Raw genomic sequence first — 25,791 nt, 5'->3', positions numbered from 1 at the left:
TATCGTAAGCGCCATGGTATGTCACTTTGGAAATTGTGACCACTGGGGGTTCTTTATGTGTAGGCAAATGTGAGTACGTGGGACATGGGTATTCTTGATCCAAACAAAAGTGTAGCCGCCATTGCCGGGATTCAATCCCACGACCCACGGGTTAGAAGTCGGGCAGCGAATCCACTAGACCACCGCGGTGAGTGTGCTCCCACTGGTAACTACAGGACAGGTTACACGGGATGATGACGTCTCCTCTTACACACGTGTCCCTGTAGAGAGTGTTGGACAGAGTCGTCCTTTGCTGCACCGATAAGGGCACGTACCTAACCTAACCGCCCGCTCCAGAAGCATTCCTTGTGAACAGCTTGTCAGCCATTGAAAAGTTTCACTTTCCCCTGAACTTGTGTCGTGGCATAAGATATATAAATGTAATTTCCGTTCAACACAAGAAGTTTACTTTATCCTAGTAAAATTACAGCCGACATTGCGCTTGAGTGGTGCGTAAGACCAGTAGTAAAATTACGTTCGCGCACTCGGCGCAGGCCAAACGACGTTAACCTAAATGTGGTATATCAGCAAATATTGAAATCCCCACTTTCGGCATGTGGCTTCTTCTGGCTTGTCAGACACTGCTTGCTGCCGCTGAAAGAAGAAAAACACAGGTTCCTTCATCATTGTTTTGAAGTCAATTGGGAAAGCAACAAAATTGCGCGTCTGTCGTACCGATTAAAAACAAACACAGTTAAGGCACTACATCAAACTTTGAAGCGAAGCACCCTTACAAAGAACGGAGAAAAATCCCTCCAATGGGACAACAGAAGATGAGAAAATTGCGTTGCTGAACACATGATCATCAAGAGTCAACTAGAACTAGTGGTAATTAAGGAAAAGCTTTGCGCATTCTTGTACGAATTAGTGAATACGTGATGCGCTGAGGATTAGGGGTAAGTTTTTGCTCATGCGTGCGCCACGTAACAAAATCTTGCCGCACCCTATAGCTACTATGATAGCTACCTTCGTAATCTTTTAACTTTCATTAAACACCACCCATATTAATGACCGATTCGAAACACCATTCTTGCGTGTATTCACCAGCGAGTATCACACGCGCTAAATACAAATGACAGAATACTATTCCCAACACTCGGCGAAAGTCACATTACGGGCGAACGGATGCCTGCCTGTCTCTATCTCACTCTCTGCATTTATGTATCTATGAATGTAGGAATGTAGTAATGTATGAATGTATGTAGGAATGTATGTATGTATGTATGTATGTATGTATGTATGTATGTATGTATGTATGTATGTATGCATGCATAAATGCATGCATGCATGCGTGTATGCATGCATGTATGCATGTATGTATGTATGTAGGAATGTAGGAATGTATGTATGTATGTAGGAATGTATTTATGTATGTATGTATGTATGTATGTATGTATGTATGTATGTATGTATGTATGTTCGTATGTTTGTATGTATGTATGTATGTATGTATGTATGTATGCATGCATGCGTGTATGCATGCATGTATTCATGTATGCATTTGTGTATGCGTGTATGCATGCGTGTATGCGTGTATGCGTGTAGTATGTAACTATGAATGTATGTAGGAATGTATGATTTATGTATGTATGTAGGAATGTAGGAATGTATGTATGTATGTATGTATGTATGTATGTATGTATGTATGTATGTATGTATGTATGTATGTGTGTATGTATGTATGTATGTATGTATGTATGTGTGTATGTATGTGTGTATGTGTGTATGCATGCGTGTATGCGTGTATGCATGCGTGTATGCGTGTAGTATGTGTGTGTGTATGTATGTATGTATGTATGTATGTATGTATGTATGTATGTATGTATGTATGTGCGTATGTATGTATGCATGTATGCATGTATGTATGTACACCCGTGAGAAAAAGTACGTGGATCACGGGAGCGTGTGTCCAAATTGCTATCGCTATCAAGTAAAAAGCCGACTGCGGTCGAGGGTATTGCTTTGAGACAAAATTTCGGTCAAAAGCATTGACGGAATTTGCCAGAGAAGTGTTCTCGACAGCAGACGGCACCGATAAAAAAGGTGTAAGGATGGCAACGGCCATTATACTTTTGCTTACAGGCGTACGTGTGTGTGTGCCATTCCTGTCCCCACCACCTTTCATCGGCTCCTTATTCCACCTACTACCTATTCTGATATCTTCTGTACTTTTCTGTTTAGTTAGTTTTGTTTTGTATGTTTAAAAATCCTAGGTCCCCGCCGTGGTGGTCTAGTGGCTAAGGTACTCGGCTGCTCACCCACAAGTCGCGGGATCAAATCTCAGATGCGGTGGCTGCATTTTCGATGGAAGAGGAAATGCTGTAGGCCCGTGTGCTCAGATTTGGGTGCACGTGAAAGAACTCCAGGTGATCGAAATTTCTGAAACCCTCCACTACGGCGTCTCTCATAAACATATGGCGGTTTTGGGACGTTAAACACTACCCATCAAAACCTAGGTCGTGTGGAAGTCTGACAAGACGCGCAACGTGCGTTCGAGGTTAACGTAGCTGGGCAATTAAGGCCATCACGTCTAAACGCACCAGGTGAAGCAATCTGCTTTGAAAGTTGCTTCCATGTTGGCCGGGCGTCGAGGTAGCGACGGCGGTGTCTTTGACGACGAGCTTCTTTAGAGGCCACCAGAGGGGGGTCTTGTGGGGATGGCCTTTCTCTCGCTGTTTCTTCTTTCAATTTCATTCTTTTCTGGCCGCGGTATACGACCTACAATATACACAGTGATCAAGTGAGCGTAACACTAATGTTAAAAGCAACGCCTGAAGATACACGGAAAGAAAGCGTTGTTCCACCCAGGCGCGCCACGTCTTGCGGAAGTAATTTGTAACGCCAGCAGTTTCTATGCGCGACGTCACGAGAAGCTTGGCTCCTGATTGGGCAATACATAGTAGGTAGCAGTTGTGCCTTCTAGCTTGCTTTGCAATGCAATCCTACGCGAGCTCTGCCTTGTCTCGCATAACTATCATGCATTATCAATCAAGAAATTCCACTTCACTCTGTGCGTTTTTCGACTGCGCAAGTGAATATAATGGTAGGAAGCCGGAAAGGTCGGAATACTGATGGGTTCAATCTTTGGTCCTTACATCGGACACGTGTACGATGTGCAGTCATTAGCAAGCTTAACACAAACGCTCCGACACGTGACCTGCCCTACTTGGACTGACGCCAGCGGCGAGATGCTGGGCGCTGTTGCCGAGATAATACCTCCGTATTTTTGTATAGTATGTCGGCTTGAATGAGTAAATTATAGGAGGCACAGCCCAAAGCTACACGGCGCTATCGTCAATCAAACTGTTTTGAAGACATGCTGCGGACCACTGGTGTTAAACTTGCTGACGACTGTACGTGCACTAAGCATTGATTGTTGGTTCCAGCTGTCGCTGAAACCGAAGTTATGGCACTTGGTGCTGTCTTCGAGGCAAGGTTGCTGCTTTGTAGAAGACAAAATGACTTGAAATGTTTTCGCAAGTGACAGCACGTCTTCAGGAATATCCTTCTCTTCCTGCTATCATAGTCTCCCGAGTATTTAGACAGTTTGTAATCGTGAACCATATTATGCAATGGATACAGCACCTTGTAGTACTTGTCGTAGACCTTCGCGAGCGCGGCAATCTCCTTGCGCACGTCGACCGCGAGCGCCGTGAGGAAGAGGTGAACGAGGATGACGAGGCACATGTACAGGACAAGCTCCACGACACGTGACTCAATGAAGTGAAACATGGCTGCTCCGCACCCTCGTGTGTAGATACGCTGCGGCAGATTCGGAATGTGTTTGAAGTGAAATATGTGCAAGACTCTCTGTCAAAGTTAGCCAACAGTGTAACATAAATGGCTTATAACGTTAAAAAATTGTGCTACAATATTATATTTAAGGGTATTACCTTTTAGTACGCACTTGAACGTGATTGAATAAGTGCAGGAATGTGGGCAGACTGTTTTTCACGGGGGAGGGGGTTGAAAAGGCCTAACTGTTTAAATGAAAGTCTTACCATGGCAAAAAAGAAAAAAAAAAGCTGCTCGAAATTATGTGCGAATGGATGAACTACGACATTGGGTGGGAGTGCCTGAGCCACCCTTTATATACGTTCCTGACTGAGCAGAATAACAATTAAAGACACGTCGCTTTAAATACCCTAATAATATTCAGGAGTGCACAGAAGCAATAAAAGACAGCAAAAAAAAGTTAGTGGCGAAAGTCAGCCAAGACTTCTCCTAACGTTACGGACCAGTTCTATTCGTCACTTGCATGGAACATACCCACAGGTCGCGGGATGAAATGTAAGCTGCGGCGGCTGCATTCCCAATTGAGGCGGAAATGCTGTAAGCCCGTTTGCTCAGGTTTGGGTGCTCGCTAAAGAACACCAGGTGGTCGAAGTTTTCGCATCCCTCCTTTGCGGCGTATCTCAGAATCTTGTGTTGGTTTTGGGACGTTAAACACGACATATCATACAACTTGAACGCAACATAAAGGTCACTTTTATCTTTTTTTCCTCGCATCAAGGATCTGCCTAATCACTGGCATAATGCAGTGATGCCACACTTTCCGGATGTCATCGACATTAGATAATCAGAAATGGTCACAAAATTAAGCACTGCTGTTCGAAGAATGGTTTTAAAAGCATAGTTATCTCAGCCAGCACTCCCTCCTCCTCAAAACATAACCACCAGCATTCGGTTTCTCTCTCTTTCTCTCTCTCTTTTTCGAACGTAACGAACCCATTGAAGCTTTATCTTCCTGTAATTTTAGGCGCTGAGCATGTACATGTTATAAAACGATTGAATAAACGTTGCGAAATCGAGCTCGTTCGCGCAGAATTTCCGGCCTTCCTATATACACCTTGTGGATGAGAGTTTGATCCATCGAGACTTTTTTCGAGCATGAGAGAGAGAGAGAGAGAACAGAAGCAGTGGCGTTAGACAGACTGTTCCAGTTTCGCTACCGTACATGGGGAGGGGAAATGGAAGGGAAAGAATATATGAAGCAATGAGTTAAGAGGGAACAAGTGGGCGCGCATACATGTCAGCATTTACCGCGCACACTTGGAAAGTCACAAATGAAAAGTGTTTGAGACCAGTTTCTTCGCGATTTTTTAAATGTAGACTGTAGTCCGACATGTTGAAATAGTCTTGCAAGGACTGGCTCCAAAGAATATGGAAATCGCAGTGCGCATCTAGCTGATGGAGTATTCATTCTCTTGAGAAGAGTACTGTGAGACACACGTGTGCTATGTATATGTACGTTGAAGAGCATTAGTTGGCCCAAATTGTCACAGCCCCTGCTTTGCGGCTTGCTTCGAGATCTTATCTGTTTTTGGGACATAAAAACTAATATATTCGTTCTTGCATTACGTTGCTTTCACAGTGAAACATGCAACCCTTTCTCGAAAGCCGCAATTGAAAAAGAAATTGAATCTTGGCAAGAATTTTTCAGAAGAACCGAGATTTGCCACGAAAAAAAGAAAGAGAGAGAAAGCCAAAGACGAAGGGCACGATACAAACCAGTACTTCCTCCATTTTTCTAAATGCCAGTCAGATGCCCTCCTTTCAGCCAATCAGCACCTTCGAATGTAGTCATTTTCTGCCTTCACTCATCGAGTAGCTTTAGAGTGTGCTTTGTGGTCACCAGAGAGAGAACCTATCATGTAGTGCCTCATGACGAAAATTATATTTAGTAATTTTGTTTCAGTTGCGTGCTGTTTCGTGGGGCGGCGTATCGCATTCCTCGTGTTCACAATGTTGGAGGTCATGCTGGCTGTGTAAAATATACAGTGCTTTGAGATAGCGTGTCACCATTCGTGGCGCTATGCTCTGTGGAAACCAGTTTGAAAGTGCCACTGGGCCGCTGCTGCATGCGCTTACATTAGGAGCGCCGTGAGGAGGTGGCGGCATTGCTTCGAGCGACAAAGAAGGAGCACGAAAGAAAAAGTCTGACAGGCGTATGCTATTGGACTGGGAAACACGTCTATCGCATCTCCGTAGGAAAGCACTCGGACACACGTGTGATGCAAGCCGCCCTATATTCTTCATGTGGCTTCGCATCACGACCCCTCCCTGAACTAAGGCGGACAGACGGCTCCAGTTGAGGAGCGCGCGTTCCTACTGGCATTGAAATACATAAAGGAGTTGTTGGTTCAAACTACACCACCTTCCTTTCTTCACAACCCTTTTAGGGGCGAAGCTCTTTATAGCAACACCTGTTCGTCCTTCGTAGCCGTTGTAGTGTGTAACAAGTATAACATTTTGACCTAAAAAGTGGTGCCAGTGAGAGATTTCTTCTGTGCGTTGTTCAACAATAAAAAAATAGTGCTCAATATTCATGCCAATGGCTGCTGATAGGGAATGAGAGACAGGAGAATTCGGCTTTTAGATAAAGCCCACGCGGCGATCCCCATTAGCAGCCATTGGCATGCACTTTGAGCACTATCTGACAAGAAAGGGTTGCTACGTTATACTCGCTGGGTGTGACCTCCTTTCTTTTAGAAAGGTTTAGCGAGCGTTGAGCCACAGTGCCATGAATACAATGAAATACTATATACCATGAACTCGAGGTGGTCAAAGGTGGGAATACGATACGAATCGCAAGCAGTGAGAAAGTAAAAGGCGAATTCTCCTGTCTTTCATTTCCCATTAGCAGCCATTGGCATGTACATTCAGCACTATCTGACAAGAAAAGGTTGCTACGTTATACTCAAATTCAAATTCTTTATTTCTGCCTTGTAGGGGTACAGACAGTGGAGGCGCAGAAAAAGCTGTCAGAGACAGCTTGACAAAGCCGCGACACCCTTTTGCTTAGCAGCAGCTTCACAGCAATGTTCATTAAACAACAGTATTAACATAGTGTAATGGCAAATACACAATAATCGACAAATACAAAAGAGACTCTAAAAGATATTATAAAATAGAAAAAAAAAAAAAAAAACTAAGCTTACATATTAACGTACATGGCACGCAAAGTATTCTTTGACGAACTGAAGAGATCAAAACCACTATGTAAATATGAATTTAGAAGGGAAGGAAGAGTAAATTGCAGGCGTTGTCGACCTAAGTTTATTCTGGGTGTCGGCACAACCCAAGACTCTCCATGCCTTGTCATAAATGTCATTTTTCGTGCATGCAAATCGGCAAGGTATCGTAGATGGTTTATATTTTTTAGAGTTTCGAGTTGAAACCTGACACTCAAACGGAATTTGTACAAGTTCTCGATCTTTATTACATTACTTTGCAAAAAGAGATCTGCACTGGGCGAGTGCCAAGGTACATTATGAACATGACGAAGGAATCTCTTTTGCAGAATGTAGATACGCTGAAGACAGCCAGGAGTAGTCGTGCCCCAGACTAAGTGGCAATAGTTTAAATAAGAGTAAAAAAGGGAATTGTACAATAGTAGTTTTATTGGTTTCGGGAGAACGTATTTGAGCCTGCCTACGATCCCAGTTATTTGAGCCAGTTTCGTTGAAATGTGATCCACATGCTGTTCCCAAGACATAGAGGAGGAAAAAACCACTCCGAGGCACTTAAATTGTTCAACCACATCTATACATCGTGAGTTCAGTTTAATGCCGAAGGAAAAAGGAACTGGTTTATTTTTAGGGCGGAATACGACAGCTTGTGTTTTCTTCTCATTGATACGCATGCACTTGGATTCTGACCATTTTTGTAGCTCACTCATGGTATCATTGCAATCCCGAACAAGGATATCAAGATTATTTCCAGAAAAAAAGATGCTAGTATCATCAGCATAGATGATAAATTTAGCAGTGGTGTTGATATTGCAAATGTCGTTAAGATACATATTAAAAAGCAATGGTCCTAATATACTGCCCTGTGGAACGCCACAGGTAACAGACTTTAGTTCAGATTTTATGTTGTCAATGCAAACAGCCTGTTTTCTATGCGATAGATATGATTTCAGGAGCAACTGCGCCTGTCCACGAATACCATAACATTCTAAGTTTTGCAGGAGTATAGTGTGATTGACAAGATCAAACGCCTTCGAGAAATCTACGAAGATACCAATAACGAAGGCTTTCTTTTCAAACTGTGTTAATATATATTCCTTTTGTTCGAGTAGTGCTAGTTCAGCAGATTTATTTTTACAAAACCCAAATTGATTTGGTGATAGTAGGCTATGTTTATTAATAAAATCATACAACCTAGTATATAACACTTTCTCAAAAACTTTCGAAAATATTGGAAGTATGGATACTGGTCTATAATTACCTAAATCATTGCGATCTCCTTTCTTATATAGAACCGTTACTTTAGCAACTTGCATTTGTTTAGGAAATGTACCGGTATCTAAACATAGGTTAAATATGTCTGCAAGAGTAGGCGCAATGACGGCGGCAACATGTTTCACAGGTCTCACTTGAATGCCATCTATGTCACAGCTATGACTGTTTTTAAGGTTTTGTAACACTGCTATAACTTCTTCTGTTGTAACAGGGCTCAGGAATATTGTATCATTATTAAAAGAATTAATGTATTTATTAGAATCATCGGACGGACTGTTATGGGCGAGAGTTGTAAAAAAGTTGTTGAAAACTTCCGCCAGTTCTACTCCAGATATATCTTTATCATTTAGCTTTAACATACGTAGGGAAGCCTGTGGTTGCTCCCGTCTAAGTAAGAGATTTAATCTTGACCACAGCAAATCATGGCGACCGTTTTTAACTTCAAGTAAAGTAGAGTAGTATTCCGCTCGTGCCTTACGCAATTTTTTTGTTAGCCTATTCCTGTATTTCTTAAATACCTTGAGGTCATCAGCTGAACGCGTATTTAAGAATACTTTGAACAGCTTATCTTTCGTTTTAATTTCTTCGCGTAATTCAATAGTTACCCAAGGTTTGCGCGTTTTGCGTTTTAATCCGCGTACTTTTAGTGGGAAGCAGGAATGATAAAGCTGCTTGAATACGTAGAGAAACTTATCGTAGGCCTCATTTGCATCATTTGAAAGGCCGGTGCCATCCCACTGAACTTGTGTTATTGAGTTGTAAAATAAACTCAGGGTTTGGTTTGTTATACGCTGATATGCAGCTTTTTCTTGCCAGTACTTTACCGCTGGAATCTTATTTATACTTAAGAACACCGGAAGGTGGTCGCTGATTGCGCATGTTATTACACCTGTTGCAGCTATTGGTTGAGATGAGTTCGTAATAAGCAGATCAAGAAGAGACGCACCCTCTGGTGTAACCCTTGTTGGAATTTTTATAAGGTTAACGAATCCGTTCGAAGCCAGAGTTGTGTTAAAATTCATAGCAAAATAATTATCCTTCAACAAATCAATATTAAAATCCCCACCAGCTATTAATGTGTATTTACTGTCCGTTATAAATGAAAGGAAATTATCGTAAAACTGGAAAAACTTGAGCGCATTTCCCTTAGGGGGACGATAGCACACCGAAAACACGAACTGACCAGTACAGACTGATATGATTTCAAAATCATCAGTAATCAGAGAGTACGAGTCCAGCTTATCGCATTCTATATTGTTAGACACCAGCAAAGCAACTCCACCTCCTCGCTGGCTGGAGCGGTTCAGAGAATAAGTTTTATAGTGAGTCATCGTAAAGGTGTCAGAATCATTGGTGCTCCAAGTTTCAGTGAGCATGACCAAAGAAAAAGTAAATGAAAATTCACCGAAAAATTCCTCCAAACACATGGTCTTGTTTTTTACAGAGCGTACATTTAAGTGAATGGCTTTAAACGATGTTGGCTTAGTAGTACATGAAGTAATTTTATTAAGATCACTCGGAAGAAAATAACTCATGTGCTCCATCGTGATTACATTTCAAAAGAAAACAAAGCATTCAACGTGAAGCACTATAGGTGCTCTAAGTCGCTCTTTCCCTTCACATGCACAGCATTCACTCCCTCGCTTTTCCGAACGAGAACTTTTCCGTTGAGATACCAAACAAACTTGTAGCCTTTATCTTTGGCGCATTCTTTCGTTGCTTGGAGCAGTTCTCTATTGCGGCGTGTCAGATTTTCTTGCATGAAAATTGGTGGGTGGCTATCCTTAAGGTTCTTTTTATTCCTGATCCACTGGTCCCTTATCGCTTGCTTTGTAAAGCGGACAATGATGCCTGGCACCTTGCCATGTTTTGCAGGAATTCGATGAACATTCGCAACATCCGATTCCATTAAGTGAGGCACTTGAAGTTTGTCAGCTACGTCATTTAATGTGACCATAAGATTCTCATTTGCTACTTCTCTAATACCATGCAGTTCCAAGTTTAGCTGCCTGCTTCTAAATTCAAGGTCATGCATCTCTTTTTCAAGTTGGGCACAGGTTACTTGATTTAGGTCATCTTTTTTTTCAAGCTCAGACACCTTTTTTTTTATGTCTTTTAAATCGGCTTCTTGATGGCAGAACTTTTGCTCAAATTCATCGAACTTTGTAGATATGAAGGTAAGAGACTCTTCAATGCTTTCAACTTTTTTTGTCAGGGGCATCAGCCGTTCTAACTTCTGGTTAATTGACATGAGGGCAAGCTTAATTTCTGTTTCAGAATCATTACTGTCTTTACTGCACATGTTGCCACCACTAGCACTTCTACACGACGGACACTGCCATGATTTCTTTGCGGCCTCGTTCTTTGCCTTGAACGACTTTTCTGTTAGGCCAGCGCATTTTCCAAAGTGATAACCGTTCTCGCACTTACAACATTCCACAAAGGGCTCGTCAGGAGAGATGAGCAGATTACATGTGTTACAAGAAAGAGACATTGTTTCAAGTGTAGCTATGCAACCACAATACGGTGCCCAGCGGTACACAAGCAAAACCAATAGCAGCAGCAGCGACAGCAGCAGCAGTAGAAATACTATTGCAACTGAATATTATTGAACACAGTAACACTAACCTGCAAAAAGAGCAGTTTTTGAGACGATGTTCACGGCTTGCTGCCGCTGCTGCTAAGTGGTGGGCGGGTCACCGTGCTCCGCTTTTCTTGTGCCGAGCTGGCTAGATGCGCATGTGCAGAGACGACTTGCGGGTGAATCCTCGTCCCAAGGGCAGATCCACGTGAAATTCGCAGAAGCGGTCCGGCGAAACACTTCTTGCACTCCGTTCACTGCGGGTCCGGACGTAGACGACACTGCAAAAAGAGCAGTTTTTGAGACGATGTTCACGGCTTGCTGCCGCTGCTGCTAAGTGGTGGGCGGGTCACCGTGCTCCGCTTTTCTTGTGCCGAGCTGGCTAGATGCGCATGTGCAGAGACGACTTGCGGGTGAATCCTCGTCCCAAGGGCAGATCCACGTGAAATTCGCAGAAGCGGTCCGGCGAAACACTTCTTGCACTCCGTTCACTGCGGGTCCGGACGTAGACGACACTGCAAAAAGAGCAGTTTTTGAGACGATGTTCACGGCTTGCTGCCGCTGCTGCTAAGTGGGCGTAACCTCCTTGGTTTTGGAAAAGTTCAGCGAGCGTTGGGCTGCAGTGCCATGAATTCAGTGAACTAGTATATACCATGAACTCGAGGTGGTTAAAGGTGGGAAGTAGACCTAAAGCGCAAGCCGTGAGAAAGTGTGCGTGTGCCACCTCTCGTTTGGTCCTTGGAATGTCCGCTGGATGGCGGTGCTTCTATATGGGGAATATATGTTGAAAAGATGCGAGATGGTGGTACTTGGAGTGTTGAATAGATGGACGAACGGACACACAGACAGAGGCATGGATGGACGCATGAACGGATGCAGGGGCGGATGCATAGACGAACGCAGGAACGGACGCACGAACAGACGCACGAACGGATGGGCAGGTGGACGCATGGACGGTCACACAGACGGACGCATGGACGGACGGAAGCAAGAACGAATGGACGGACGAATGCTTCGCCCCACTCTCCATCATTCACTCCGCGGATATGCTGCCAAGTTTTTTACTTTCTTTCTTTCTTGGCCTTTGCGCCAATACACTTTCATGACCGGGGCCCGCTATAGATGAGGGCAGTTTGAGACCCCTGAGGTAAACAAACGGTATGGAAGCAGGTTCGAGAGTGCGTACTTTCCAGGCATCCTGTTCCTTGAGGTTCATCACTCCTCGTCCACAAAGCGTAGTGACGTAGACGCCGTCATTCGCACTTGCACCTGCACTTTCGGGATCACCACTTTTGGAAGCCTTTATTGGCTCTGCCTCATGAGCGCCCGTGCCGCTATCGTAATCGACGATGTCCGGTACTTTCGTTATCCGACAGCACGAAGGCGGCACCGAACAACGCTCTGCGCTGGGATTGGTTGGGCTGCAGTTGAAGTACGGGTTGGCGTTCCAGTCCCGATACGAGTTATCCGTCATACCGCAGCAGTGCAGTGACGACTGCACGTAGTCGATCTCCTGCGAAACATATGTAATTCAGCAAATTGCAGGAAGTGTATATTAGGCTCAATTACAAAATTGACTGTATGTGTAGTATGGCTTTGTGCTACAATAGGATGGCTGGTTATTTTCTCATTCGCCACAGTTCATCACCATCACTTACTACCAAACGTGTATTATGCCGTATTCAGTGACCTCAGGCTTCCAAATCTCAAACAGTCGGCCTTAGCGTAGCTGATTGCAAGCCACACAGAGAGGTAAATTGGGAGAGTGACTGCACCTGACAGGTGCTCGTCCCGTGTTCGATTAGTGGTACCAACGTCACAGAAACTGTTGTCTATCTACACATTAAAATTTTTCAGGGGATCGTCAAAAAGCTTTTCATGCCAATACTTTTTCCAAAGTGGTTCGTCGGTGCATATGGTTATAATCAAAGTCAATATCAACTATAGTTAATTCCTGCCCAGGTGACGACGAGATGATAGGAGGAATTAATATCTGCGTCTCTCCCGTGCCAATTTATTGTATTTTGGTGTTTCTTATTCACATTGTTTGTTGGCATGTATTTTATTTTTATATAAGCGTCACGCACGGAACAGCGCGAGCAACATCTCCAGTCACAAATACACCACATCTGAGCATGTGCGGCGCTAATCACGTGCCTACCTTGCCATACTGATCCCTGTTTATCACATCCTCCTTGGTTTATCACCACGGAAGCAACAGCCGCTTTGGCTGTCGAAAGCGCTCTGAACAGTTTATCAAAAAAAGCAAAAAGCAAGCAAGAAAATAAAACGAACCATTCTCGCTGTGATATGATATCACGAAGCGACCAGAAGTTTATAGTACAAGAAGCGCCTATGCAGGCAATTGCTGGTTTTCTTGTTTTTTTTTCGGTTCTGTAATGTTGACAATGTTCTGATGGCCAAAGCAGTCATCGCAAATGACGAGATAAATAAGGCTGGAAACTGCAAGGTAGCCACATCGCTGTCGTTGCGCATGCTACGATGTGGCGTATTTGCGACTGCAGAAGTTGCTTGTGCTGTTCCGTGAGCGAGGCTTCGTCGTTATAGACATAATAGCCGAGCACTGCACATTGCCTAGACAAAGCAGGTGTCTTAAGAATAAAGAAATGAGGCGGATAATGATAAGCCTCGGTTTTCAAGCAAGCATTCTGTCTGTTGCCTCAGACTGTGATCCCACCGTTCAAGGTGTTCTGTATTAATATTTCGGAGTCCTGGTGGGTGAGGAGAAATCTCTCGTGACACCAGAGAGACCAGAGTTAAGTAGAAGTGCTACTGGGAAATGCTAGGAACCTTAAGACGACATCTGGGCTCTCTGTGTATCATTTTGTCTGCTCTCAGCCAACACGTGTCTTCGTTTTTGCCAAGATGCAGCATGTTTTTTTTTTTTAATCCCATGTGCTGCAGAGGAGAAGTTCTATCACGCTCGTGGAGTATTTTTCTATTGTTGCAATCAAAGTTTGGCTGGAATTATAAAATACAAGAAGGGAGGGGGGGGGGGAGTAGTGATTACGGTTTTTCTATCCTAATTCGAAAAGCGTGGGTTAAGGTGGCCGCATTTTTATGAAAGCGGAATTCCGGAGTTCCATCTACTGTGCAAGTGCAGTGCGTATTTACGAAATCCTGGTATTCTGAACTTTCGGGAACCCTCCATTACGCCGTCTTGATAGCCGGATTCACTTCTGGTCATAAATTTCACGATCTTGTATTTCTCTTCCGTCGGTGTCTCTCACAGCTATTGGGCAAGCTTGTACAAAGCTCAAATCTGAGGTCTATAACTTGACGAAATCCGGACAAGTAGTCACAAAGCATAATCAACCTCCTAATAAATATGCTGTTCAGATTCCGAGAGCAATGCACCTGGCTTCAGTTCGAAACGTCATGTGAAAACGAACTGCGTTTTGCGCAAACGTTATATCTCGCACAAGTGGATTAAAAATTCATGAACACGGGATGCCGCTTGAGGCAACGTTTCTGAAAACGGCCTAGTATTCTTCAAAACAGCCTTGAGCAGGAAGATAGAGCCTTTCTTAAAGTTAGTTTCAGGACACGCCACCTTCAAGAACTTCTCTTTTTAAGCTCTCCACCCTTCCCTGGACTTCTACCCTACATAACTTTCATTCCAGGCATTAGCCATGATTTCTAACAGCGGAGCTGTTAAAGTTTTTCGCTCCACCGGTTAACGTGACCGAATAGATAAACTGAAAGAGGTACCCAAAGTGCAATAAAATAACAAAATCATTATTGCTGGGATTTAATGCCCCAAAACAACCGTATGATCATAATAGACGCCGTGGTGGAGGGCTCCGGAAATTTCGGTCACTTGGCGTTCTTTGCGTGCACTTAAATCTAAGTAGACGCTCCTCAGGCATTTTCACCTCCATCTAAAATGGGGCTGGGATTGGATCCCGAGACATGCGGATCAGCAGCCGAGTGTCTTAGCGAAAAATTCAGCCAGCACTTCGTTCCTCCTCCTTATCGTCATTCTTCTCTTACGATTGATTTTAAATAAACAGTCTGTCCTTCACGATATACATTGGGGAAATCAAGGAAACTATAGTAAATTTCTTTGTATCAGCTATTAAAACTTCGGATCATAGGGCCCGTGATCAGCACATTCATACAGGCTAATTCGATGGATGGTACAATGCAGCTGTTTTTTCCATGAGTGTGCTTTTTGAAGAAAATAAAGAAGTGCAGCACAGATAAATGGAACAGAAAAGAGAGAGGCACAGAGAAAACGACAAAAATTGAAAGACACTTTGGAAATTCCGATGAGTGAACGGCAACAGTCTGTGGCCATGTCTGACTTGCCATGTCCTTTCCTTTTTTTCCTATTTGTTGTATTTTTCGTATTTTTGTTTTTTCTCTTAACAATCACGTGAATGAGTGGAACGTGTAAGGGGTTAAGCCACAGCTATGGTGGAGCAAATATTTTCATGTGCCGTGTACCATCCCGTGAATGTTGAGAGAGGGTAAGGGGGAGAGACCACAGCTGGCACCGTCCCAGGGCACGGATGGAGGGACGAACACACGAAAGTATGGGACAATAACCGCTTTTCACTTAAAAATAAACAGTGTGAAAAAGGCAAACAGAAAAAAAACAGAGACTACTTTGCTAATTAAGACCATGCTAACTTAGACATCGCTCGTTATCAAGGTCAGCTAGCTCCCCAATTAGTCCAGCTTTGAACCACTCGCACAAGCTACTCACGTTTTTTTTTTCTTTTTCGAAAAGCACGCACCCTTTGGTAATCCAGCTTGTCGCGATAGTGGACGATGAATTCGGTCGTGATGTGCGAGATGACAAACTCGCGCCCGATTATGGGTAGGAAGAATAGCATGACGATGAAGACCGCTTCGGTGGTGATGAACGACCCCTGCAACGTGGTGTACAGATCCAATAGCTCAATGTTCTCACGCAGAGCCCCAATAAAGCCGATGGAAGCTACGATGAAGACGCCCAGCGACAAGACCATGAGCACTATTTCGAGATGTATCAACAGGTACACCAGCCATGTGTTGGCGGATGTCGCGGTGGGGGTTGACTCCTGGTCAAAGTACGCATAGAGGGCCCCGAGGAAGACCACAACTGAAGCTGCAAAAAAAAAAGAATGAAGGTCCAGTCAGATCTACTGATCCAGTACTGTAGAAATAGTGAAGCTTCTGGGGAAAAAAATGCAGCGCAAAACCAACGCAAGTTCAGAGATGGAACACAGGAGTTTCACCATCCGCCATTGATTTTCTGTCTTTGTGCCGGTTTCACCTACAATTTTTCCTTCAAGAGCCATAAAACAAGGAACTTAAAAATATTCTTCAAACTCTGATGCTCCTCCGACGACAGTCTATTGTGTTTCAATATTTTTCAACGTTTGCACTTGTTGGCGTCAAGCTCCGATCTCTCATGTGCGAAAAACGCAGTTGGCTCGACAAGCCCGCTCTCACGTCAGCTCTCGCAGACACTCACTTCGGGTGGCTTCTTCCTCTTGGTCGTTATGAAAATGCAAATTCAGAAAGAATCAACGGTTGTTACTATATTTTCCCGAGACAGTCATTGTCCTAGCTCTCGTAAAAAGGCCGGATTTTTCCCATGAGCCCAACTCTCATTTCTCTTGAGGCTCCTCTCATTAGTTCGCTATTTTAAAGCAATGTTGGTCTGTCTGTCCATTTGTCTGTTTATCCGCCCTTAACGATATTCTAAAATCTAAACGGTTCTAGCAAAAATCCAAACCACCGACCCATCCGGAGCGTCCATCAATATTGCTCAAGATTTAGCATTCCTACTAGTGCGACAGTCAACTAAAAAGCAAATATTGCGCATATATGAGGCACTATAACAACACGTCAACAGTCTGTATATGTGCATTTTTACTAGGAAAGGCATACTTATGTAATTCAAGGGACCATAGCGCTTATCACGCTGCGCTGACGATGTAACGCTTGCGCGAAAAGGCGAGTGTTTCCAACGCCTTACTAAGACGGCACGGTGGTTGCACCTACCCGTCGCCTTGCGTTCTACACTTCATCACCTCCGAGACGGGCGCGCGAGATAACTGCCAGATAGCGCTCCTTCCTTTTCCGAGATAACTGCCAGATAGCGCTCATGCCTCACGTGTGACGTGACTTGATGCGCTCGTTCGCCTCAGCTGCACGCTTGGGGCAGTCTGACGCAGCGCCTCCAAAATACCATTTACCGATTTTCTTGCACAGAACATGAAATAAACATTTTGTTCACTTTCTCGAGACGCTATACTATCGTCTTTCGACGACTTTTGCAGTATAACATGCAGATTCGGGGCAAATTTTTTTGCATGACCTAACTCTCTCCTATCCTGTTGTGCCTCTCGCAGCTCACCCATCCATATCAATCACAACTATCACGACTCCCGTTTGTCGGAACTTCAATCTCGCTAGTGCTACGCCACGTGACCAGCGCTACAATATCGCAATGGGAAGCCTTAACTAAGAATAGCTTACTATTTTGATTCGGCAGCGCGCAAAAACTCGTAGACTGTAAGTAAAAAGCCTGCCCAAAACAAGTTAAATCAATCAGTTACGTATTCAGAAAGCAGTCTTCTTGTATGATGTTAGAGTCGCAATGTAAGAGACGCCTAATAATAAATATAAACGGCTTTCTCAGTCAACGGCATTGCCGTGAAATTACAGGTGACCTCAGTTAAGTACCATCGTCATCTCCGAACTTGTCGACCACTATCTCACAATTCAAAGCACAAATTATCAAGGTGACTGTCTTACATGCTTTATCAAAGCCCAAAATTGGCCATCGATGTTAACATCAGGCGTCGGCAGTGTCGGTGGCGTCAACGCGAGTGATGCACAAAAATCATGTGATTACGTCACCATTAAATGAGCCGATCGTGGAGCCAGTGCCAAAGCAGGTGAGCTTCAAAAATCTTGCAGTTCCTTCTAACCTGATGGCATCTGCAACCTCATTGGTAAGGAGAGCTTCGCGGGAGGGTACAGGACTAATACGTGTGTTGCCTAAGAGCTTTCGCCTTCTAATCACTTTTGGAGAATACAGAAGAGATCCTTTCAGTTTTTGGAAAAGCGCATTGAAATACAAACTCTTACCAGCGTTCAATTTTTTTGCGTATGACCGCGCGGCTGAAATTTTTTGGTTGTGAAATTCTTGCATAAAATGAAATTGCGCACCGGCAATGAAAAAGAAGTTGCATCCAGATAGCGGCAGAAGGAGACACGGATTGACGTCCAGGATTGTGGTGTCGGAAAGCTCGTAGTCCGGCTCTTCTCCACCCTCGGAGTCCGCGAATAGCGCCGATTCCAGCACGGGAGAGAATGGCATCGGGGCGCCAGTTCCCACCGTGGGTACGCCACGACTTGCACCAATTTCAGCAACCGCGAAGCCTGGGCCAGGACCAATGGTGAAGGAATTTGCAGAAGCAGGTTGCGCAGTCTGACCTACAGCGAAGGCAGGACCATAGCTAGTGGGAACAGCACCCACAGCCGTAGCAGGAGCAGCAGCCGGGGCAACACCTGGATTTGGAGTCACGGTAGCGTTACCGCCTGGGACGGCAGGGCCCTTGGCAGCAGGCCCTAGAGGGCAAAGAGCAGCACATTGCAGAGAGAGCAATCACGGGGAAAAACAAAATTTACGAATACCGATATATTTGCTCAATAAAGTTTTCCCAAACTAAACCTATATATTTGCTTAGGGTTACTCAAAGGCGAAAGATGTCTTTTTACTTCTCAGTCGATTGTATTATACCCCCGCGCACCCCTCCTGAAATGGTTTGTGCCTCACATGGTTTAGCACTGCATAAGGGATCTAAGGCAGAGCAAGCTTCTTGGATGCCCCCCAATTTTGCCCTAGATACGTGGTCGGCGCACGTATGTATGTATGTATGTATGTATGTATGTATGTATGTATGTATGTATGTATGTATGTATGTATGTATGTATGTATGTATGTATGTATGTATGTATGTATGTATGTATGTATGTATGTATGTATGTATGTATGTATGTATGTATGTATGTACCTACGTATGTATGTATGTATCTTTGCATGTATGTATGTATGTATGTATGTATGTATGTATGTATGTATGTATGTATGTATGTATGTATGTATGTATGCATGGCTCACTTTATTCAGCCTCCGTTCCCCATCACCTGCTCTCACCGAAGTAGGCGATAAGTTTGCTTGTATCAGACATTTTTTTATTTAAGCTCGTGTCGTTTCTTGTCTAAGCAAATGGGCTCTTTCGTATTGTTCAGTGCTTTGTTACATAATTTTTAGTTCTGAGTGCCATGTAGTACTTGCGAATTTCTTCGCACTCTTCCAGCGTGGCTGACCATCACCTTTATCCCACTTTGTCATGTTGGCACCTCATCAAGCTGCACATGCTTTCAGTCTTGTACTTAAGAGGTCTAAAGGATACATAACTGAATGATTGTGTATATTTGATTGATTCATTGATAGATCAATCGATTGATTTTCGTGGCCTGTAGTAGGCTAGCCATTGACGAATAGATCGCTTTGTAAACCTAATGCAACCTGCAGTAAGACGGTAAGATGGACCACTTGGCTGGAATCCATCGTGAACTTGTTTACAGCGAAACACCAGAAACACAGGACGAGTAAGAAGCAAAAAAAAAAAAGAAAAGTCGGCGCTAACGAACAACAGTTCTGAGTCAGCGCCGTGTTTTCTTTCTCTTTTGCTCCTTCCTTTTTCTGTGTTTCTGGTGTTGCGCTATAAACAAGTTCACAGTAATGTACTCTGATGGGTGCAAAGATGCACAACGGACAGTGTCGTACCAGGAAGACGGCTCTATGTAGGTGAGCCTTGGTCCCACACTCTCAAGTTTTGGTATTGTTTTATTCCTGGTGTGTTTGTGGTACAGATTTATTCGATGAATATCCGCGTTCTCGTCTGTTTGCACAGCTGTTAGAGCAGTTTCCTCTTCGATGCAGCAAAGAAGCTTGATAAATATTACACTTTTTTACAGGAAACGCACCTTGAGCTTGTGATGGGCGAGCAGTTGACGGAGGCATTGCTGCCGTTGGTGCAACAGGCTGTGACGAACGTGGCACAGAAGGTCGCTTCCCACTCGCAGTTGGACTCTGCGATGTCTCATCCGTCAATATATATATATATATATATATATATATATATATATATATTAGCTTTACATCATTCTTGACCAAATATTGTTATGAAGCTTTGCATGCAGAGATTGCCTTTCGGGCAATCCAGGTTGATTCTTAAACAATACGATAAACAGTGAAGCTGTCATCCCTAAAGCTTGACAAGGCTAATGGCCAACGCATTCGCAACATCGCATAGTTACCAGAAAATTATTAAAAAGAATAATGTAAGAATTTCCACTGATTGTCGCCTATGTATAAAAATCTAAGAAAATAAATTTTAGGGTATTGCGTTGTGATATGAACACGCGCAAACAGCAAACATTCTAATATCAGCATACCTGTCTATAGAAATCATATGATCCCAATGAACAAGCCGATGGTATACCACTGTAACATTGATAATTTCCATGGAAGCTCAACTGTAAACAGATAGCACACATACCCCTGCTGAAACCGGGGACGTTGTGTATCCAGGGGTTGCGACGCTAGTCGCACCGACACCGGTCCTGACGACGCCATTTGCTCTTCCTATCACAGGGGCTTGTGACATCACACCAGGGCCCCGGGACGTCATGGCCGTAGGAAAAGTGCTAGAAGCTGCGCCCGCTTCGGCACTGGCGATTTCTCTAGGCATCTTGCCTGTGGATGATGGCCCTGCTCTCGTCCCAATCGGTGAAATGCCCGCACTCGTAGTTGGCTTGGAGAAAAGTCTCACGCTATCCCTGTCCATATCTTCTGCTGACAGTGCACCTCTGGCTGTCAGATTGGAGACGAGTACCGTCAGCACCTGAGTTTCATGCCAGCCAGCTGGATGCCCGGATGGTCCAAACATTTCTACCATCGTGGCTTGTAGCTGCACACCAGGCTTGGAAATAATCCGTGACCCCTGTGTGAGCAATGAAACAATTGTTATTTTTAAATGTCCCGTATGATTTGGTAGGCGTAAACTTTCAAGCAGCTCAAACAGTCACCGAACAATTGCGTACTAAATAGTCAACCTAACTATAAAGAGTAAAGGTCGTAAAAAGAAGCATGCGCTGGCGTAGGTGACTAATCACGTCCCTCACTATTGTATTTACATTTTTTTCTCATAAAGCCCTGCATTTTTTGGTACTCGTTTTTTGGCAACCTGTCCCTGAATTCTCACTTTAGCCGATTGATTATGTTGCGCTATATTCTTTCCCCTATTGATCACCGCATGCTTACGTTCAATTCCGTGTCCAAAGGTAATTTTCTTTGTTATGAGGCACATGCGGATAATGGAAACTATCCGAATGGAGTAAATTAATTTTCGGCTTTCTTGAACGAAATGTGAGTTACTTTCGTGACGTTCATTGATTATTGGTGCCAGAGCTGTCTAGCTTGCCACAATACCGTACAAAACATTAATCGATGCATCTGTGCCACCTAAACGTAATTTTCAGCATCGAAAGCATCAGTCATACTCACCTGATGGTAAACATTGATATCCGGCGTTGTGCGTGCTTTCCGGGAACCAACATGATCAGTCGCCGGTAAATGCTTAGGATACAGGCTCGAATGTACCAGCTCACGCATTAGTTCTGGAGGAACCGCGCACTCTGTAAACGATGACTCTGAAAGGTCATTTTCGAAACGCCCTGTATGCATTTTTCTTGGTACGAGCCTTCTGTGAATGCCGGCCGGGAATCGCTGGTGGATTTTCGCAGCGTTTTCGTCGTTCTGGCATAGTAACGGTTCAGACACGAGAAGTTGGCCACCCGTAGGAGCCGTGCCTGCACACGTGGTCTCATTAGGAGTCCATTGCCATGTTGGTTCATTCAAATCTTCGTGACACCGTGGTATCACTGGGCCTATCTCGGTACTTCCTCTGTGTCTTGATAAGGCTACTGCTTCTAAAGCAACACTGCATTGTTCGTTGAAGCTTTTACAGAGCGAGCCAGTCGCACGGCTGGCCGATTCCCGGAAACGCCTCTCCGTAATTAGCGTGCCAACACTTCTCGGTATCCCTATGCTGAGAGTAGTGTTTGACTTCACTACGGTGGCTTTGGGCACACTTGTTCCAGCTACGGATGTGTCTTCTGATCTTGGAGAACTGCTTGGAGCTTCTCGCTTCTCGCTGTTGAAGAGAGGACGGTCACAGCTGCCGTTACTCCGACTATTTAAGCGAAGACAAGGCCCGTAGTTATCAGGTAGTTTCTCTCGGCTTGGCGACCTCGTCCTCCGTAGCTGTTGGCAGAAAAGTTATTATTGTTATATGCTTGCTTATCACAGGAGATCATGCGCATTGTCACATGTACAAACCACCAGAAACGCAGGCATCTGTGATGTATTTAGTAAGCCAGATACGTTTACAGAGTTTCATCGGTGGGTCATTCGGTGATCCTGTACCAAGAGTGTATGCCTAGTTATCAACACATTAATTTATATAAGTGGTAGAGCATGCTAGCTCGGTCACATTTATTTCTTTTTATTTACTGAGAATTCCTCGGCCTCGGTATACATAACATGAATATTGGGTGCCGAAAATTTCACCTTGTGATACCAATAAATGTTTACTTATCATGAAGAAACTATCGCTTGGCTTTGTTGCCAGTAATAAAAACTTTGTAATAATACGACCACCTTGGTAACTAGTTTCCACAATGTTTCATCAGTCAAAGCATTGTAATCAAGATAACCAATAATTTACAGTGCTGCAGGCGTAGCTGTAATCATATACAGAGTAACTGCACTCAATTCTACAATAACAAAATCCTAACACTTAGCTGATGCTTTTAAAAAGGAGCTAATGTACTTCAAGAAAAGAAGCCGTGCCATTTATTCCTTTGAGGATTTTGAGGATTTATTTGAGGATTTGAGGATTTTGAGGATTTATTCCAAGAGTCCTTTGAGGATTTCGTCCTAAATCGCGTAGTGAAATTTGAATATTGGCATAGTCTTCACATCAGGCTTCTCGTCGCGGCAAGAAGCGTCTTCACGATGCGTATAGGAAATCATTTATCAAACTGTAGCACCTGGTGACGACATGTGGAAGTTAAGCATTAGCACAATTCTTTTATTTATATATAGAAGCTACTCATGCCAAGATGAAGTTGAACACACCCACTTCTTTAATACGAGGAATTGAGAGGTTTGAAATTCAACCAACAAACACGCCTACACAAGGATTTGCGGGGCTCTCTGTACTAAAAAAAGAAGAATCCGTGAACTGCGTATCTGCTGTCAGATCATCAAGTACACTTCCCACGCTGTACAAAATGAAACAGATGATCACCGTGCCAAGGCTTTTTGCTTCTTAAGCTGATGTGGCTGTTATGTACTGTGTAGTTTGAATACCTAACCTAATCTGATCAATGTAGTACGATACTGTCCATTTCACTATTTGCTCTCGCTATTATAAAAGGTTGTATGAAAGCAGGGTCGTCGTATAACGAACTATCAATCACTTTACAGCGAGTAGTAGAAGCGCAGCCCGCATGCCCTATTGAAAGTTGAGCACGACGCTGCTGGTGACACCTAAACAATGTTCTACACATTTTATTCAAGTCAATTCCTTTATTTTCCGATCTCTCAATGCCGACAATAGGTTGCAGAAAAACCAAATGCTCAGTGACAGCTTGAGAAGTCTGACAACCTTACGCTAACTGGGAAGGCAGCACTGAAGCTAATACAGTTTCAAAATAGGGCAATGTAAACCGAGGAGTCACGGTAAACTACACGGAACAATAATTAAACACACGTAAACTTGAGCCGTGTCGTTTAAATAGGGAGTGTGATAGTAGTGCTTGCAAATAATAAAGAAAGTTATTTGCATAAGTATGAAGTCAAGCCATGGCTCGGTTTACATCTTGTGTTGAAATGTTCCGATAAACGTTGCGAAGCAACTAAGTCTTGTGATAGCACATGTATGTGCAATAGCGGCGCATGTTCACCGTCGCCATCATGTTCCTTAAAAAGTGCCAATGAATAGCATTCCTCCAGGAATCATATATTTTACTTGCGAGTGGCACCATTCGAATGCAGGTGCATTAACGCGGCTCAAGCAGAGATGGAACTCGCCGACCGTGTCTCTCCAGACGATGCAGCATGAGCAGGTTTCATAGCGGACGGTGATGGGAGGTAGGGGAAGAGGAAGAGTGCTGAGCTTTAGGGGCAGCAAATAGGAATTTGGATCAAAAGAGTGGGAACAGTGGCATGTGAGCTTTATCGAGAAATATGAGCAGCCGATTCTTACCCTTAATTGTACAGACATCAACACACTAGTCCAGAAAACTGGCGCTGCACCCTCCAGACTGCCCTGACGGCTTTTGTCGATTACACCAAGCTTCAAAGAGGGCATATTACAGCGTACATGAGAACTAATAACAAATGCTTAAGCGTGGTGTTGTATGGTCGCCGCCTACGAAGAAAAAAAAAGCACAGCACCGCAGCCCTCCGACGCTGAGGCGGGAACGCCGGCAAAGTTGCGCAGAGCGCCGAAGAGACACGTCCGCCTCGTACGACTACTCGTCACCGAGTGAACTTTATTTACACGTATATACACATGTTTCTTACGCACCTCTAGTGGTGCCTCTAGACATCGCTGCCATGCGAGGCGCTACACGGCAGCTCGAATCAAACCGACAATGAACCCGGATACAACACGGGGGAGGGGGGGGGGGGAGTGATTATAAATTGAAAGAAGAAAAAAGTGAGCTCCATAACTGTCTCTCAGGGAGAGGACACCTCAACAGTAGCTCATGAGGGATCGGGGCAGAGAAGTGATTAAAAGGGTAGGATTAAAAGGTAGAGAGATAGAGAGAGAGGAAAGGAGAGAGCGAGGCGCAGGGACAGGGAGCGACGGAAGTAAGGAGAAGACAGGACAGAAGGACACGGTTGCAGGACTCAGAGGACGGAGCACCACTGGCGAGAGCTCTTGTCGGCAACAGGAGATGGCGTAGGGCTAATCCAGTCGGCCAGAGCTACGCTGTCGTCGTCGTAGGGGACCGGCGGCAGGAGGTGGCGTAGGACCAACACAGTCGACCAGAGCTGCGCTGTCGTCAAAGATCGCGAGGGCGCAACCGGCCGGCACGGAATCCAGCGAGCGAGTGGGATATCCCAGAAGTATACTTGTTAGTGGCGTGTGCTGCGACAGAACATGCTGGAACACGCCGAAGTATGCCACATCAGCATTCTAGACAAGCGTGTGGACACCTGTATGTGCTTTACGCTCTGCGCTCTCACCGCTTATCTGAGGTTGAAGCTACACAGAAACCACAAAAAGTGCTTCTCTCCCTGGAGCAGCCGTATTGCCACTCGCCAGTGTTTGTACAGCTACGCCAGATAGGCTCCCTAAAGGAGTTGGTTGATAGCCATACTTCGTATACGATTCCAGTTTGACGCTGTCTCATTCATTCCTTCGCGATCGCGGTGAAACAGATTTCTGTGTACGCTGAGACATTGTAACGTGCATCACTCACGCGTTTTTCCAGTTGAGATTCGCAGTTCGAGACAGATTCCCCACTGGCTTCGACAGTCTGGTTGTCCGCTTCGACGACAGCTGCATCACCTTTGGACATCTCGGATGTTCGATCCGTTGGTTAGGGTAACTCGGACTCGTTCAACGAACGTTCGAGGGCTCGGACAGCGTTAGCTGGTAGAAGCGATGGGCGACGCCTAAGCTGCTTCTCGTTCCTACGCTATCGGCGTGTGGCTCATGCCCACTACTCAAGCGATTAGCCAAAGCTCTATTGAATAAGCTCTATTCGTTGTAATGTGTGCCAACACCGTACATGTATTAAACTATGCTCTTA

General features: G+C 44.4%; 2 protein-coding genes and 1 long non-coding RNA gene across 3 annotated transcripts; all 3 read right to left on the bottom strand.

The window, feature by feature from the left end:
• Positions 1–423: 423 nt before the first annotated feature.
• On the bottom strand, positions 424–3,811 carry LOC142765635 (uncharacterized). Its single transcript, XM_075866948.1, has 3 exons — positions 3,625–3,811; positions 2,580–2,757; positions 424–633 (listed from the first exon to the last, which is right to left on the bottom strand). The coding sequence occupies exons 1-3, from the start codon at positions 3,769–3,771 to the stop codon at positions 614–616; spliced, it is 345 nt and encodes a 114-aa protein (XP_075723063.1). The 5' UTR covers positions 3,772–3,811; the 3' UTR covers positions 424–613.
• A 5,211-nt stretch (positions 3,812–9,022) lies between these two features.
• Positions 9,023–11,438, bottom strand: LOC119168749 (uncharacterized). The gene is made up of 2 exons (XR_005109458.2): positions 11,220–11,438; positions 9,023–11,147 (listed from the first exon to the last, which is right to left on the bottom strand). It is a non-coding gene; the product is annotated as an uncharacterized LOC119168749 (long non-coding RNA).
• A 461-nt stretch (positions 11,439–11,899) lies between these two features.
• On the bottom strand, positions 11,900–25,577 carry LOC119183360 (uncharacterized). Its single transcript, XM_075867900.1, has 8 exons — positions 25,459–25,577; positions 21,467–22,225; positions 20,460–20,903; positions 19,885–19,990; positions 18,325–18,459; positions 18,058–18,270; positions 15,630–15,982; positions 11,900–12,379 (listed from the first exon to the last, which is right to left on the bottom strand). The coding sequence occupies exons 1-8, from the start codon at positions 25,555–25,557 to the stop codon at positions 11,900–11,902; spliced, it is 2,589 nt and encodes an 862-aa protein (XP_075724015.1). The 5' UTR covers positions 25,558–25,577.
• Positions 25,578–25,791: the final 214 nt, after the last annotated feature.

The sequence above is a fragment of the Rhipicephalus microplus genome, chromosome 6 (genome assembly GCF_043290135.1).
Source record: "Rhipicephalus microplus isolate Deutch F79 chromosome 6, USDA_Rmic, whole genome shotgun sequence".
NCBI classification, from domain to species: Eukaryota; Metazoa; Arthropoda; class Arachnida; order Ixodida; family Ixodidae; genus Rhipicephalus; species Rhipicephalus microplus.
The sequence above is the reverse complement of the archived record's forward strand: the minus strand, read 5'-3'. Positions and strand labels throughout refer to the sequence as shown.

Excerpts from the sequence above, each read along its gene's own strand:
- LOC142765635 (XM_075866948.1), bottom strand. The coding sequence starts at position 3,771 with ATGTTTCACTTCATTGAGTCACGTGTCGTGGAGCTTGTCCTGTACATG. Across the intron at positions 2,758-3,624 it reads TCTACGACAAGTACTACAAG|GTCGTATACCGCGGCCAGAA; the intron begins GTGCTGTATCCA and ends TGTATATTGTAG. Across the intron at positions 634-2,579 it reads AAAGCAGATTGCTTCACCTG|CGGCAGCAAGCAGTGTCTGA; the intron begins GTGCGTTTAGAC and ends TTCTTCTTTCAG.
- LOC119183360 (XM_075867900.1), bottom strand. The coding sequence starts at position 25,557 with ATGTCCAAAGGTGATGCAGCTGTCGTCGAAGCGGACAACCAGACTGTC. Across the intron at positions 22,226-25,458 it reads AATCTCAACTGGAAAAACGC|CTACGGAGGACGAGGTCGCC; the intron begins GTGAGTGATGCA and ends TTCTGCCAACAG. Across the intron at positions 18,460-19,884 it reads TCGCCCATCACAAGCTCAAG|GGCCTGCTGCCAAGGGCCCT; the intron begins GTGCGTTTCCTG and ends TTTGCCCTCTAG.